This window comes from Calliopsis andreniformis, chromosome 5 (genome assembly GCF_051401765.1).
Source record: "Calliopsis andreniformis isolate RMS-2024a chromosome 5, iyCalAndr_principal, whole genome shotgun sequence".
NCBI classification, from domain to species: Eukaryota; Metazoa; Arthropoda; class Insecta; order Hymenoptera; family Andrenidae; genus Calliopsis; species Calliopsis andreniformis.
In genome coordinates, this window is record NC_135066.1 from 563384 (window position 1) to 580987 (window position 17604).

At 41.4% G+C, this 17604-nt stretch overlaps 1 protein-coding gene across 1 annotated transcript; it reads left to right on the plus strand.

Annotated features, from left to right (window-relative positions):
* The first annotated feature begins 94 nt into the window (after positions 1 to 94).
* Ypel (Yippee-like) lies at positions 95 to 16925 on the plus strand. The gene is made up of 5 exons (XM_076377701.1): positions 95 to 258; positions 14158 to 14555; positions 14700 to 14743; positions 14936 to 15044; positions 15435 to 16925. The coding sequence occupies exons 2-5, from the start codon at positions 14454 to 14456 to the stop codon at positions 15522 to 15524; spliced, it is 345 nt and encodes a 114-aa protein (XP_076233816.1). The 5' UTR covers positions 95 to 258; positions 14158 to 14453; the 3' UTR covers positions 15525 to 16925.
* The last annotated feature ends 679 nt before the right edge of the window (positions 16926 to 17604 follow it).

A 17604-nucleotide genomic window follows, 5' to 3' on the forward strand; every position in this document is an offset into this window, starting at 1 on the left:
GCTTATATCTTCGTATATCGTCCCGCCTGCGGACGAACCGAAATAAATCGAACGACGCCGAGGCGATCAGCAGTACGGTGCTCGCTGGACGCGGCTGTTTCTCGCGGTTAGTGATGATCAAAACGAGTCGTCGTGGCCGTTGTTTGTGGCATTCCGCGAAGACGAAGGAACCGTGATCGAGGATCAAAGCCACGAAGCGGAGAAGAGGTCGAGGATACGCGTCGTCGCTCACTGCCGCGGCCACGGATGCATATGGAGGTGCGTAACCCTTGTTTCGATGCACCCTTGACTTACGCACGTTTTCCTTTCTTCGTTTTGACAACAATTGCACGCGTACACTCGAGTTCTCTGTTCCACTGCCATTTTGCTGTGGTTCGATCGTGGCGGTACCATGAAACGAGACGCCTTCACGGCTGAAAGTGTACCGTGGTTCCGTTCACCAGAGAAGTCGTTATTGACAATGGTCCTAGTCCAATTCGAAGAATGTTTCGACGTGAATCCCGTGAATTTCATTCATTGTCGCCGCTGCTTTCTTTGATGTCGATAATTGTCACTTGGAAACACTCGGAACTGTGTTTGTATCGTTTGTCTATTCTCATGTCCCGAACGACGCAATACAATTTTTTTCGTTGAACCCTAAAATTGAATGCGCAGTAGGACAAGGTTTGATTGGAAAGCATAGTTTTTGTCGAAATCGTGTTACACGAGGTTCGAGCGACGATAATCTTTCCCTTGGAAACAGGCCGAGGCTCGAAAGTACGTGCGCACACGGCATCGGACTTTGTATACGCTCTCAGCTGACGGGGGCCTGTCAGCTGCCTTACACGAGAGAGAAGATCAGGGCCGTCATTTAGTGGCGTTTCGCGCAAATTTTTCCCGTTAGTTGATGCTTCTTTATTTTTTCGCCGTCTGTTCCTTTCCACGTATCGATGCGAAAGTGCACTCTAATTAGGACTTTCCCACTTGGTAACAGTGCAAAATCTGCCATATCGGACAGCCTATGTCGTCACATCCGTCCTCGTGTGCGGCTACCTCTGTGTGTGTGTATGTTCGATCAGATGCGTATCCGTGGGATAAGAATTTTATTATTCCATTGTTAATTGACAATCGTCTACCCAAGAACGTGTATATCAGTAATTGCATTTCGAATACCTCCTTCCATGCAAATATAACATTTTTATTTTCCATCTTTTATCTCGATTTCTCATTGTTATCGTTTTTACTACATGCAGCGTAAACGGCATCGCGATGATAAATTTGGTTGATACATGAAACCGCGGCAATGTCAGCCAGATAATGCGCGCCTAGTGGCTTGTTTTGTATACACTTCGCAGCTGATTCAACCGCCGCGTCATAAAACGACTCGACCTGTTATCTATGCACCTTCGTTGCTTTGTGAGTGTTTCAATCGCTCTAAGAAGAGAAGAAAAGGCTTGCGATAATGTCCTAGAGGTTTGCCGCGTGTGCAGCTGAGGCGCTAAGGACAGTGCTGTAGCGAGAATTGACGTAACGCGTCTCGTCCGCGTTTCCGACCCGCCGAACCTCGATCGATCTTCGTAAATACACGCTCGTCGAAGCCGTCTCGCTAAAATCGTGTATGCCCTTATCGACGGAAACGATTTTCGTGTGGGCATCTATTGTCCACCGAGCCTGTCGGTCGTTAATTCGACTAGCATGGGTTTTCCAGACGGTCCGCGAGCGCCTTTCGAATTTAATAGACCGAGAACATGGTGCATGTGTATATGTGGAAGTGCACGGAACCCGTGCACGTATTAAAGTGTAATTCGCTTTGAAAGCGACATCCGTCGTGGCCGTCAGGACCCTTGGACGAAAAATGAAATATGCGCGACGAGTGACGAAGGACGATGACCCGAATTAACTAAACTCGAAGCTTGCTGGCTGTACTCCGTTGCGCTTGTCGCGTCTCTCCCGGTGTGTTTATTTAAGTTGCAGTGGTGTAGCCTCGTGCGATTTCCTCCTCTGTGTTTCGAAGACGCACACGTTCGGAGGAAAGTTGCACGGTTCTCGACCGTGTTGCCACCGAATACGCGCGCCTACGATCGTGATTTTTCAACGAGAAAGCGCTTCCACGAGCAATTAACCCTTCGGTTGCTATGGGCGCCTGAATGCGCTCGGTCGATTGGCGCGCCGCGAGCGGCGGACGCCTATAGGCGTCCGTCTGCCTCGGTTAATGATCGGGATCACGGGATTTCCGCACGGTGCTAACCACTTTATTAGTGAAGGAGTTAATGTACAGAATTCATTATAACCCCGGATGATGCCTTAATTAGTGTCATCTAATGAAGCATTTCGAGTGGAACATGAGCTCCCAAGAAGAATCCTCTTCCTCCTACTGTTGTCTGAATTTTTAGAAAAGAGAAACTACGGTAATTACGATTAATTAGTGGCTAATTGTTATTGGCGTGTAATAGGTTACGATCCAGGGGCCTCATTCTATAGGAGACTTTCTAATTCACCTAGAAGAAAGAGTTCGTCGATCGTATTTTAATTAAATTGAATTTTCCACACATAGAAAGTGCATACACCGTTTGCACGAACGTGTCGACCTGTTGGACGACGCTTTTGTGTACGGTTACAGCTGATTGGGCTGTCAGCTGGGCTGCGCGGTAGATAGAACCATCCCAGGCTGGCCAACGCACGTTCCAGAACGCTCCAAGGGGGTGGGGGGTGAGATTGCCGTCGGTGGTGGGAGGAAGGCCTTGTTTTTCTCCTATTTTTTCTTCTCTGCTGTTTCCCAGCGGAGAGGCTCTTGCTGCGCAACACCAACGGGGGCAATGGCTCTTGCAATCTTTAAACTTATCCCTGCTGAGTTGCCCACGGTTGGGATGTAGTGAAGGATTACACAGAGCTTGCTCGCACGCGCACGGAATCGTAAATACAAATAGTATATTTGGAAACTTATAAATAGTCGTCAATACAAACTCTTCTTCAATTTCTTCTTCAATTTCTTCTTCAATTTCTTCTTCATTCTTAGATTTACTAATGTTTATAACTTAATTCATCGACTATAATATTGTACATTATATTGTATCATAATATATACAAATTGTAAGCATTGTTTGCTCGTGTCAAATCGAACAATTAAAAATATGGCGGGACTTCCGGTCGCGTAAGAATGCTGACAAAAAATGAATGTGATAGAGGAAAAATTGTACGCGTGAACTTGAATTCTAGGAAAGCATTCTTAGTTAATCATACAGTAGAACAAGATTCGTGACAAATTACAATGATTCTCATTCATGATGCGAAAAAGTCATTCGTCACATATAAACTTCCTCTACGGCATGTTTCATCGTATCATGGTACGAACAACGTATTATTTTGTTTTTGCGCGCACTTGATTAAACTCAATAACGCCAGTGGTGGGGCTCGCGATCAAAAACCTCGCTACCATTTATCACTTTACGGCTGGTTCGTCGTACGTGCGTGACCTACGCAACTTTCATTCGCTTTTTTCTCGAATTTTTATTATCATTGTTGCGCAATAGAAATTCCACTAAATGCGCGTTAAATAATAACGGATTATGGAGCATGCATAATTCGTAAACATTTTTTTCATAATTGATATTTTTTAGTTGTTTAGAATGGATAAGGATAGAGGTTAAGTCGCGGTAATTCTTTTTAGCTGATTCTACGCAGTACATGAGGATTCTATGGATCGCTCGCTTAGATTGGATTATACTCTATCTCGACATGTATATGTATATATGTCAATGACATTCAGAAAGTCTCTTTGCAATACAATTTGCTGGACATTACTCGAATTTAACTCTTAATTACTCGCACACGCCGGTATCACTTTTTTATATTTTTTGTTGTGTCGAATTACGTATATTTATAAAAACTTCAATGATATTTGATAATATTTATAAAAATAAGTCTACGAAATAACAAAATGTCTCATCACAAAAATTGGAGAATTAAATTTACATAATCCAGAAAAAGATCATTAGAATTCGATACGAATAATTATGGGTTAACAGGACACAAATAAACACGGACGTCCATTCATCGTTCCAAGGTTTAATTAAAACACCTCGAATCGAACAGATTAGACGTTGCGACACGCGTGCGATGAAAACAATAGATTAAACTTTATTACGATGCGCAATGAAACGTATCGCTTTTGCGAAGTTTGAATGGTCTCTTGAAATTACATTTCGACCGTTGATACAATTAGCATCTAGGTAGTATTTTTGTTCATTTCTTCTTGACTTTTTTATAAACACAAAAGGTAAGAGAAGGAGGAAATGAATGTTTCCAATCTCTGTGCATCGGTACTCACGTAGGCTGCGCCGCCAACCGAGTGTTTTTGTTTGATTTCACTTGCAATTGACGAACCAATAATCGAAGCCATACGTGCCGGAGTAAATACATGTATTCCTGTGGGGACACAAATGCGAGCGCAACGTTCATGTTTGCACGAGAGTCTGGTTGCACGTATGGATACATAAAGTCGAGGGTCGAGGGGGAAAAAACTATTTAGATATAGAACAAGGAGAGAAAAAAGTTGTTAGTGACATTCCAAGCTATAATGGGGTAAAAACGATTGAATAGACTGTTTCCTTCTGCGAGTCGCAATTAACGATAGAAGATCAGGCACAAATTTTCTGCTATCGCATTGTTGTTATCTTTTTTTGTCGAATGTCGATATTTATACGTGGATCGGATATAACTGCGACAACGTGTGCTTCTCGCTGTGTAATGTAAATGAATACACGACCGGTAAAAAGCCAGCTGGGTTATTGTATCGCTCATTCGCTTGGAAGAAGCATGATTCATTCGTTTCGCACATGTCGGGAACGCTGTACTACGCAATTTACAGCGGTCACGAATTCTAACGTTTTCCCTCTCGTGTTGTCTCTTGTGACTCACAGCCTTCACGAGTTTCACAGGATAAGCGTTTTGCTTTTTCATGAGTTAGAACCGTGTACAAGCCGAAAATAGACGATACGATCCGTGAATAAGCTATTCATACAAAAGCAATCATAAATGAAAAATATTTCGTGGGATTTACGCTTTCACCCATCAGGAGGATAATTGAAGTTTAACACACGTTAAACGCCGATCTGATCCACACAGTCTGGAACAGTTTATTGTCGGTCACTGATAAGTGACACGGCGCGGCGCGGCGCGGCGCGGCGCTTAATACATAGAATAAGTAAGCAAGCACGGTGCACACACAGAATTTGTGTGCTAACTCTTAGCGCGTATTTTGAAGCAAGCTCTGACCTTCTTCCTTGAACAGAATTATTGCATTCAGATAATTCTAGCGAAAGCGATAAGATTCGTGAGCAAAAGTGTTCTAAAATATTTGTTCTCGGAATGTAAAGTATAGTCTGCAGCAACGCGATGGGAGAAAATGTTCTCAGCGGCCACGTTATTTCGTATCGCGGCAGGTTTCGTTTTCCGGGTGTCGTGTGCACGAAACCGTTATGTTGTATATAATTACTCGACGCGCGTGCATGTAATCGCGTCTGATAGTTCAACAATCTTGGCTCTTTCAGAACTCGACGCGAATTATTTATAAAACAGGCCGCGCGCGCGTGGCTTATGAGTTATCCACATGCTAAGCGAATCACCATCCTCTCGAAAGTTTCGTGTGTAACGCAAAACTTGTTGCGAGAGGAAGACGAGCGAGCAACGGATTGAGCGTCAACTCCTTGTCGAGTGCATTGTTCTCTCGCCAGGGGGACACGAAGGAGCGTGCACTCTAATCACACCGTGTCCCCGCCACTCGCGCGACGGATGTTGAGATTTCTCTGGTTGCAATACTCTCCCTCGCAGAATAATCTCCTCGAATATTTTGCTTTACACTAAGATGGCTTTAAATTTACCGTAACGCATGGGTACACGGTTCACGGAACGTAGAAACAAGTATCACTGAACGGGGTTGCACGGAAATAACCGTCAGGATATCTGGATTGCGTTACGTGTACTGTTTTATTCGTTCAGAAAATGTCCGCGGAAATGACGATAATTTTAGCGGGGAAGTAAACCACCCACATAGCTTTTAAGTTTACTTTCAGAAAAATCATCGAAGATACGTACGTATGTATATGTAAATGGAGAAAAAATTGATCTCGATTTTTTGACTATATTATTTTCTCCGACTGTTATTTCTTTTTCACGCCGCATTTTTGTCGCGTTTGCATGCATTCCTCATAAATCTTCACGTCACGAAATGGCCAGACACGCCACGAAATTTCGTCGACGGGCATTGTTTACGTTGCAACAGAGACGCGATATATTTTGACGCGCGAAACGCGTTAAACCTGTGCCGAGAGAGGGAAGGAGAGATAAAAAGCGAAACAGAGCGACGCCACTCGTCGTTCCTTTATCGCAAATATTTATGTTTACCGTGCACTTCGCATTCAAAGTGCGTATATTTGTTATTTACATTTAGGAAGAAATCGACAACGACGCAATTTCGAAGGGAACCGAGAACGGGGAGCGATTCAGGACTGATTCGCAGGAGGTACATAGGATGCGATCCTTTGTCTCTATTTATCACGACTATTCGTGCACAGACTTTGTTCCCTCTTAGCTGATGTTCGCATCTAGTGCGTGTATATTTTCTAGATTGGGCTTTTATTCCTAGATGTTAACTGGTAAAACACGAACAGAACGATTTTCTAACTATTTTTTTATTTATTCGCTTTTTTCATCAAACATTCTTTTTCTGAATGTACTCGATTACGAGCGTGTTTTTTTCCTATTAATGGAAGTACGTATGTGCTAGTTACATTAAAACTTTATCCTGGCGGTTCTGATGCTCTTTACACGGAAACTTTATAGTCATGTTTATTGCCTTACACTTGCACTGTTACAGGCGTTTGATATTATACCTTACAAATCAAAGCATGAACTATGATGTAATGTAAGTCTACGTCTATACTTATTTTTCATATGCATTTTTAAAAGGCAGACAATTTTTCCTGTCAAAAATGTTGCATTCAATGTTAATGCGCACTTGATCGCTTGGCATCGCATGCATAAAGAGTTCGTGTCTTTTTTCAAGGAAAAGGTCGATTCGCAAAGGTCAAGAGATCCATCGTGTAAACATTGGGCAAACTAGAGAGCCGTTTCGCGAACGTGTTTGCAAAATCGTCACAGTCTTTGTGTCCCCTTTCTTAGGCTTTTCCCGCTGTCGCAAAAGACGTTGATGATCTACGTCTCTGTAGGAATCGCGTTAAGGCTGTATCACTGCGTACCGCCTTGCATGCGATATGTAATAGAAAATATTTTGTCAATACACACTGTGACGTGTCTGTATCGCATGACCTGCGATGTGTGTTCTGTCGATCGTGGGTCAGACACGTGATATATTTATTGCCTGTGGGTGTATACCTTTCACAATCATCTATTTGTCCTTCTATATATGGTGCTAACCCTTTCGTGACCGTATTATTGACTTTATGAATGTTTTTTAATAGTAATCCTCAATCTGAACCTGTGAATGTGTATGTAATAGGTGGCATCACGTACTGAAATGTACATTAGCTCGTGGTACTCGAACACTAGGCCGAAACAGTATCAGTTTTTGAATGATTGTAAATGTTTATCGATTTAATGTCCGAATACTTTCGTGAGCCACAGTAAAGTGAGACCGAAGAATTTATCGTATCCCGTTTATAAAAGGTCCGTCTTTGCATAAGGGCTCGATTATTTCACGTCATGGGTATACATACGTTCTTATCGATTTAATGCGCACTGTTTGCCACAAGTTATCATTTCGCAGCTTTACGTCGTATCGAACATAAGACCACGATAATTTTCATCTATGCAAGTAGAGACTTATTCATTGCTATCATGCACGTGTAGCAAGTGTTTTGCTTATTGCATCTATTTTACTACGTTTGAAAGGGATACCGTGTTCACATTGCGTAGAAATACACTTAGAACGAATATGAAAATTGCATTACAAATGCACTGTCGCATAAGTATGCAAGTGTGGCGACAATGGATAAATAGTTGAACACTTTTCAAACCTCACGATTATTCGTGCAAATTTTTATTTAGCATTCAAGTTTAGATAACAACCTCAGAGATCTGAAGTAGTATGTGTATATTTTATTATAAAATGTCTTGTCTCACTGTCTCACTGTCTTGTCACGTATGCTTAACTTTGAGGTTATATCATACTTTCACTGGAAGTATCGAAAGGATTAAAGGTTAGAGGGAGTCCCTTCATGTTACTTATCTCATGGTGCTATATCGCCATAAATTTTCCGTGACCAGAGATTAAGTATAGTTTAGCGACATGAACATCTCTCAATAAACACAGATTTCGTTTTTTTAAGGCGATAAAGGTAAAGTAAGATTGTTTTAAAGTTAAACGACCTGTAATTACTTTCGTTGTAAAGAACAAGTGCTACACAACTCCTCGAACTTTGATAGTTTTAGCTTAATTCGCTGGATCGAGATTTCGCTGTGACAGGGTCTTGGATAATCATACGCATCACGTGTTTGTATTAGATTACCGCATGGTGTGGTATGTCAGACGTATTGAATGAAATTCAGTCGAAGGCAAGCATAATTCTGTCGCGATCAATAGAAAAACAATAATAACGCGGAAGATTTTCGTTGCCCTCGAGACGAAATTAGATTTAACGAGAATTTTTGTACCGTTGGCCGACAGCCATATGCGCCTGCGTACGTTATTACAGTAACGGTCACATTTCTGCGATTGAGCTTCTTCTCTGTCGCTGCACGTGTGTGCCACCATTAACATAAGTGTTATTTAACGACGCTTCATGAATCTTTACGATTGCTTCAATCTACGATTCCGATGGGATAGTCTGTCACTTCTTAAAATATGCGCTCGACTCGAATTAACGGTTAACGAAATACATATTGTCAGAATAATCATCTTTATCAGTGTTACTAATCGATGGAAATAATTTATCATTTATCAGCTCCTAAGAAGTTCAAACAATGAAGTTATTATTGGCGTAGTTATCAATTATGTTAAAGATATTCAAATTTAACGCGCGAATGTGAAATTACAAATGAGGAAAACAAGGCATAACGAAATTTTCGAGTAATGTCTTCAGCTTTTGTGGCAATTCTACTTATGGTAAAGAGACATGTCACTACATCTTGTTCTGCACTGGTCGATATTTTATCGTCTTTTACATATATACGTACATCGAATTGGAAGTTTCTAGCCTGAACTCGATTGAGCAATTAAATAGCATCAGTTAGTTCGATCATCGTCGATATGTCTTGTTAGAATGTTCGACTGTGTGACATTGACAGTGAGGCCGACTAACCAAGACAAAGACTACCGCACTTAGGGAAAAAGATCGATAAGATACAACGGTATCCATATTGATCGTGTTAATTTTAACACTAACCTTTCTAGAAAAAGAATTTTAATCGGCAGTTAATCTGATCGCGTATCTAGATCCTCTATTACGTTCCTCTTGAACCTCAACGTTGTTTATCGTTTCTCGAGTTATATTTTTGTTGACCATGAATGCTTCCCACGTACTCAATGCGTACGTGCTGTGTTTACGAAAGCTTCGCGTTTAAGATAATTCATTGTAATCCTTTTTTATTTACATTGAAAATTCAGTCGTATTATACGTGACATTTACTTCAGAAGGATCTATAAATCACAAATTGTAGCAGAAATCAAACGATCAGTCAGGCCGATTGACAACTCGACATTAGTGTCTTAAGTATCGATTTGAGAAAACGACGAACTTCTTACTCCTTAGTCTGTGGATAAAACTTTCGAGGATATTAAACCATCTCTGACATTATCTACTGTCTACGGAAACATTGAATTCCACCTAAATTGAGGTGTCAATATCTCTTTCCGTCTTAACATCGTCGAAACCTCATTCGATAATATTATCGTCGCACCGAATGCTCTTTCATTTTTTCTATCGATCCTCGACAAGTTCTGGGTTACGAGAAATTTTTAATTCTTTGCTGAAGCCGGGAAACAAATAGATCAGCGTCCTTGTGACTACGTTTTACGTGTATTTAACCGCATGTGCGAAATTCAAACGCTGTTTCGGAAATCTTCCATCGTCTTTTTCATTCCCATACTCCTAAATATTAAAGGTAGGTACGGTGCTGCAGTAGTACAGTACATACATATTTTGCATATCAGAAATATTCGAAGCTATATCCTCTATTATGATCTTTGAGCTCATTTTAAAGAGCTGTCTCTACCTTCTCATCCTGGGCTTGAATTTTCTCGAAGATGTATTTCTACTCGGATGCTTGGCGTGAGGGTGAAGGTATCTTTTTACCCTGAAAATTTTCTTAGGATTTCCAAAACCTAGGAGTTATAACAGGCATCTAAAAGAGAGCCACATGCGGCTCGCGAGTCACAGTTTGACCATCGTTGGTACATAGAAAAATCTATTCTATAAGATTCTTGAAAAGAATGGCTTTCGATAAGCATCGACGCGTGCTACCGACCGTGAGTCACTCACGCGGTTCGAAACGTGTCTCTTCTTCACGGAAGTACCTTCAGTTGCGCAGTGAAATTTTTGAGAGGGAACTATACATAGGACGAAAAGAAAAGACAGGGTACGGTTATCGTTGGTGTCACGCGACATCTGCTTTCACGTGTCTCTTCTGTGCACTGTGTCCGTCTGGTAAGAGAACGTATAGGCGACACGCGTGTCAGATACGAGCACGCCAGGTGGAAAAACAAAGCGTGTATGTGTGAGCAGAGGCAGACAGAGAGCTTTCACTGGATTCTTCGTGTCTTATTCATTGGCTAGGTAGACGTGCGTGAGCGCGTGCGTGAGCGCTCGGTTGCTGTCTGCACGAACCGGAAAAAAAGGACGACAAGAAAATCGGAAATACCGAGGATGCGTCGGTGACGGGTAGCAATGACCTTGGGCCGTGTATTGACTCGGACGTTCCATCTCTTTGTTCCCCGACAATTCGTCGGGAAACTTCTTTCTGAGGCCTATGGATTCACTGCCAACAGGCCGACGCGACGGTACCAAGAGCTGTGATTTTGCACGGTTCTTGGTGCTAGTAGATTGCAGTCGAAAATATTTATGGGAAGTGAGAGAAATTGTGTTCGATTTGGATCTCAATTTCGACACTTGTTTTAGGACTTTGGAAAAACCTTTACAAAAGAATATGCACCATTTCTGCTTGGAATGATAAGCATCTCCTGCCTATACGTGAACCAAGATAAACAAATATGTTTGCTTATGCTACATTATTTTACAGGTCGTTTTGTGAGTCAATTGAACGGTACACGTATATCGACAAAAGGCTTAAATATTCATGAATGGAAGTGATATCCATAACGTTTGTGCTTTTGGTTTGGTAGACTGATTGGAGCCTCGACGGGTTAAAAAGCCTGTACAATTAGATCGTTGTATCAATTTACTTTCTGCCTTGCTATACCATTCCGAGTCAACATGTGTCGACATCTGTTGTCGTCGTAGAGCTCGATTAAACGTCCTTAAGGACAGTATTCAAGTGGACGCGTTCAAATCTAAACTGCGCAAAACGCGTTATGTATAGAACTGGAAACGCCAAAAATGCATATCATTTCGAGAAGTAATGATAACACGTACCGTCTTAACTGCATTGCACTTCCTTTTTGTAGTTGTTGCTGTTTTTACAACAACAGGCAGGAGTTATAAATAGCGCAACAGGAAGTGTATATGACAGTTGTGTCATTCGAAGTGTTAATCCCGCCTGCCATAAGCCAGGAGTAAAGTAAAGTAAAGTAGTACCGTTATCGCAAGGCCGCGGCGAATCATTGTTTCGATTGATCCAAGTTGGAAGGAAAAAGAACGAGAAGGATGAAGCCACGAAGTGCTTGTGAACAATGAAAAGGATACGAGTCGTCGCGCGTTCCAGGAGCGTGTGCAACTGTGGAAAAAGCAGGAAAGGGTTTATTAAAAATCACAAAAGAGACTGGCGTCTAAATCCTTCAATAGGAAATTAACACCACGCCAATGCAGGTCTGCATTAATGATCTAATATCAAAAGTATACAACACTGGCCATGATAAGAAAGAGGCACGTACACCGTGAAAGACATTCCACTTTGAATAAAAGAAAAACAGACAAACTCAGCTACAAGAAAAGAGGAAATAGACTAACAATTATATGAAAGACTAATAATAAGCTTAAAAAATGGGTTTCGAAAGTTTTCCTCGTGACAAACATTGGCCTAATTAGGTATATTATTTTTTCTGTAAGCAGCTTTAATCCACAGAAAAGTGGGAAATAATTGAAAAAACAGTGTTCTAAAAAAAAAGCATCTAAATCGAAATAACAGACCAAGTTCTCCGCCCCCTGGAAAAAGTCGTTCCTTCTTCAGCGTACCAAAACAAAGGTGGTCCCTCTTTTCTTTGTTTTTATACATACGACAGCACGTATCTTATTGTGTATGCAGCACACATTGGATATGGGATGATTACAATTATACAGTCTTCATTCATGTTAATGAATGGTGCGTTTTCATTTGTAGTCCTTGATCTAAATCATGCAGCATTTATATACTTGCATACATATTTTTCCACACAAGTTGCGAAATATTTGAAGAGGATGCAATGATAGTACAGAAAATGCAGAAATGCAGTCTCGATGAAACAGAATGCGACAAATTTATTTCGAGTCATCTGTTTTACTAGAAGTATGTATAAACCTTGAAAAACGTTCGTTTGGTGCAGCGTCATGTTGCTAGAAGATGAGCCATCTTGCGTGCCCCTAGGATGCCTACCTCAGCCATCCATTTGAACAACTCTCTGTTGGAGGAATACGTAACCATTGTTTCGCTCAGTTTCGAATGGTTCGGAAGTCCCCATCATCTTTTTCTAAAAAGAATTGGAGAAGCTTGTTAGCTTGTTTCCTTTACGGTCGAACGGAAGAGCGGACTCGAAAGTGTGAACACTTGTCGAGAAGGGGCCAGCCCGCACTTCCTTCGTCCGTACAAAGTAAGAAGTCTTTCTTTGGGCGCATCGTAATAAAGACCTTGTCTCTTTTCTTTGTTTGAACACGTGCCAACACGTGGCGTGTCGTCGCCGGCCGCTCGATATGGAAAGAGTAACCATCGATGCTATTGCGCTTCAAAACGTTCAACCGGCTTCATTCTGTCTCCTACTGCGTGTCACTTTTTTTACTTCTATTGTAAACCCGCGCAGCGTTATCGGTTTCTCTTTCTCTTCGAGCACCCCTCTGCTCCCTGGTCCCCTCTCAATGCATCAAAACTTTTCTCCGTCTATAGCAAATATATAGCGACCGGGACGGTTTGACACTCCTCCAACACTGTACGTTATTTAACAGCTCGTTATAAATAACTCGGAATACTGATAGTTGCGGGAATAAATATACACGATAACGAATGAATACTGTGAGCGCGACGATTTCGATGAGACCCGAGCGATCATCTTATTCTTCATTTCGTGAGATATAATTTTCGTCCTTTGAGACTTGTTAGACGATTTTATTGAAGTTTAGTCACGTTTAGTCACCGCGTAGAATGTGTATACCAGCTGGTTCAGAATATCTTACGTATTTGGAGGGAGGAAGTTACATTCGAAGAGTTACAGTTTTCAATATGACAAACATGTCCTCACATTTAAGGCGTTACAGCGGTAGGACTGCACTAAACTTGAAATCGACACACAGTATCTTAAAGTAGAGATTTCTAGGTTTAATTTGAAAAAAAGATCATGATCCTATGATCATTTTTCGCGGAGTTAACGTCAGTCAAAGTTGGGCAATTTTTGCTGAAAATTGATTTACGCCATAATTTCTGTTGAGCAGTGTATTTGAAGCCATAGGTACATCAGCATAAGTACAACATTTTAGTGGGACTCTAAAATGTTTGGATTCATCTAGAAAAAGTTTTCCCTTTTGTCTTCTACTCGTGTTCATTACTAGCGATTTCATAAGTCTTCATTGATCTTGGTTCTCGTCTCAAGAACAGATTCCCTTTGACGTCATCTTCTTTAGGAGGTTCGCGGTCAGATTGAAACTGTCGCATTAGATCGCAATATACGAGTGACGGTCCCGAGACGCAAAGTGTCGTCGTCGTCATCGTAGGCGTGTAGAAGTAGGCTGTGTCGAGTTGCGCGAGCCTCGAGCAGAAAAGAGAATGCATAATAAAAAGGAAATTGTAATGGTGTGTTCACAGGTGTCCCCGAACCGGCGCTGTCTGAACCAGCTCAACAGCTGATCGGAGTACGAAGCGGCGGTGAACGGGGCCACTATTGCACCACCACCCCGCGACTCGAAGAAATTCAATTCAGTAATCGTCGCTGGTTAACGGCCAGACGTTCGTCCACGGGAGAAAAGCGTCCCGACGACACTTGATAAGAGAAGAAACGACGAAGACGACGACGACGACGGTGGCGACGGTGAGGACAAAGACGACGACGAGGACGGCAGGGGCGAGAGGAGAGGTCTCTTTGCTTGCTTGGACACGGCATCATGGTCAAAACTTTTCAAGCGTACCTGCCCTCGTGTCACCGCACTTACTCGTGCATTCACTGCCGTGCTCACCTCGCCAACCACGACGAACTCATCTCTAAGGTGAGCCGTGCTAGATCAGGTAACGGATACAGACTTATTCTTGCATTCACGCTTCCTGGACACCGTTCACCGTGTCATTTTTCCCCCTTACGACCCAGAAACAGAGACAGAGACTAACCCAGAGTGTTTCCTTTTCGATTGCAGTCCTTCCAGGGCAGTCAAGGTCGTGCCTATCTCTTTAATTCCGTGTAAGTATGCTAATGCCTGCCTTCGCATAGACCGACCGAGATCGAATCGCGGGAAAAGTAGGACGTGCGCGCGTGTTATTTCATTCGGGGAGAGAACCATTTTCACCTATCTCTTTTCTTCTCGCGATATACCGTTTATGGGAATGGCAACGATCAAAGATATTTCAAGTTCTCTCTCTTCTGTTATTTTAGGGTAAATGTGGGCTGTGGTCCTGCAGAGGAGCGTGTACTGTTAACTGGCCTTCATGCCGTCGCTGACATTTACTGCGAGTGCTGCAAGACCACCCTTGGGTGGAAATATGTAAGTCTTCCTGTGCTAAAAGAGGCAAGGGTACGTTTTGAGTTAGCACATATCGAACGCATAAATAAAGGCGCAGTATACAGACCAAATTTTAAAATGTCTTATCTATGAATATATCCCTATTAAAATGAACTATTCCTATTATAATAGTCTACATTTATGTGTATAGTAGAATCTGATAAATAATTTAAGTGGAAGGTTTCTGAATTATCGACCGAGTAACCATTTTTTAGATCCTGATTTAAATGGAATTAAATTTATATAAATATATCGCTGCTTATGTTTTGAACTTGGCGTGATTGAATGAGCGTTTGCCTGAAGCGCACCCTGCCTCTATAAGGAAGCGCCACCTACAAATAAAGATCAGCTGTTATACCGTGACATTTTCAGGAACACGCATTTGAATCAAGTCAGAAGTATAAAGAGGGCAAGTTTATCATCGAACTTGCTCATATGATCAAGGAGAATGGATGGGAGTAAATCGTCCAGGGGAACAAAAGAAGATAATACCCCGAAACAATGATAACAATAACACCCATCAAACTTTCCCCGATGATGATGACGATGACATGCCTACACAATTGTTGTTCTAATTGCAATGTGCGGCCCCTCCCCTCTGTCAAACCACCAACGAAAGTCTGTGATTTCATTTGTGATTTGTAATCTTAGTAACTTTTTATGTTTCGGACAATTCGACGACGACCACAACGTGGACGAAGACGAGGACGACGACGCTGTTTTTCATTCTTTCTGATCGATTCGTCGAGCGACAAGCGATGACAACACTGGTGATCCGCGGCGTTGCGGATCGTTCGCGCGGAGTATTATAAAAAGAAATTATTTTTCGAACGAAAAAAGGGAAAAAAATACAAAAAAGAAAAAACTGGTAAAAGAACAGGAAGAAAAAACAAAGAAACAATATATAAATAGAGTATAAGACGATATGACGATGTTAAGGAGAAGAAGCGATGGTGATGAACATGATGATGACGATGGTGCCATGGTGGAGATGAAGATAAGGGATCGCTCTGTTCGAGCAAAGGGGTGCCTCACCTAATTTTTTCATTCATTCATCATTTTAGACATTTTACATTGTACAAATGTCGACGATAAATGGTAAAAATTATCGCGCGGGGCACCCCAATCGATCAGTTTTTCAAATAATCAATCCGTTATCGCACCGGAGCAGCGCAAGTGCCACAGACTTTGCTGGATTGACTGCCTGCCTGCCGCGTCTATCATTGGAATTTCACTGCCGATATTCCTAATATTAATTAAGATGGTTGCGTCGTGCGTAGATGCGACGCAGCTCGGTAGTTTTTAGTATAGCTTACGATGATAGCGTACTAAAGCCTATGTTACAATATTATAGGACCTCATGGACATAGAATATAAGGATAACGTTAAGAGTATAATGATGGTGAGAAGCAGAGAGAATAGAGGGTGAAAGGTAGCGAGAGCGAGAGCGAGAGAGAGAGAGAGAGAGAGAGAGAGAGAGAGAGCGAGGGGGGGGGGAGAGAGAAAGAAAGAGAAAGAATGAGGGGGAGAGAGAGGAAAGTATGAAAGGTTCTACAATAAGAGAATAAGAGAAATAGAAGAGAAAAGAGGGAAAGGTCTGGTTACTTGTGTCGCATGTACATGTTCGATTTTATGTTCACCATGCCTGCCAAACTGTCTGTTTGTCTGCCAGTCGCCATTACTGTTAGTGAAGAAAAAGTACCGTATTCTAACATGTTCACATTTTTGTCGGCTCTCGCAAGGTGTGGTATGACTGAATCTATTTTTTTTTGTTGTTGTTGTGAAATCATATTCGACTGCGCCTTCCTATGCACGCATTACACAATATATTTAAAAGATTTAAAAAAAAGTTTAAAAAAATAACACTGAACAAGGTAATTGCTCATTACTTTTTAATATCGATCTCATTTGTAAATATTAAATAGAGAGTTCAATGACATCACGAATCACTACTATCAATAAAAGCAAAACTACGCGTTTGCTCTCTCGAAACTCGAACTCATTTTTTTATTTCATCAGTCATTAAACTGAAAAAAAATTTCATCGTGATAATATCGATTCATCATCTTCACGGTAGACCAATGTGTACGATACTGCGGCGTTCTAACATAATTATTTTTTTGATAGGGTATCGTGTCTTGGAGACTGCTTGTGCGAATTGAACTATTTTACTGATCTTTAGGCGGCTTCTCCTGTTACCTTCGTCAGTTCATCACTCATATAAACTTATAGCTACGGAAAATTGATACCTGAATTATCTAAGAATATATTCACTCTTTTGGAATGTATATTTTTTAAACGTTCGCAAAAATATTGTCTCTTAAATAGTTTTGAAAGAGAAAAGAGAGAAAGAGAGAAAGAAAGAGAGAGAGAAAGAAAAAAGAAAAAAGAGAGTATTTTTTCTTATCCCATTAAGACGAAGGTAGCAATAATATGCAGGCGTGTGAGAAACGTTTATTTTTATTTTAATAACGAAACGAGTGTACAAAATTGATCAGTTCTAATCGCGTTAGATCTTATCGAGAAAGCATAGATTGAGTAA

Bases quoted from the DNA above. Each gene is read 5' to 3' on its own strand.
- Ypel (XM_076377701.1), top strand. From the start codon at position 14,454: ATGGTCAAAACTTTTCAAGCGTACCTGCCCTCGTGTCACCGCACTTAC. The intron at 14,556-14,699 runs GTGAGCCGTGCT...TTTCGATTGCAG, and splicing joins ACGACGAACTCATCTCTAAG to TCCTTCCAGGGCAGTCAAGG. The intron at 14,744-14,935 runs GTAAGTATGCTA...CTGTTATTTTAG, and splicing joins GCCTATCTCTTTAATTCCGT to GGTAAATGTGGGCTGTGGTC.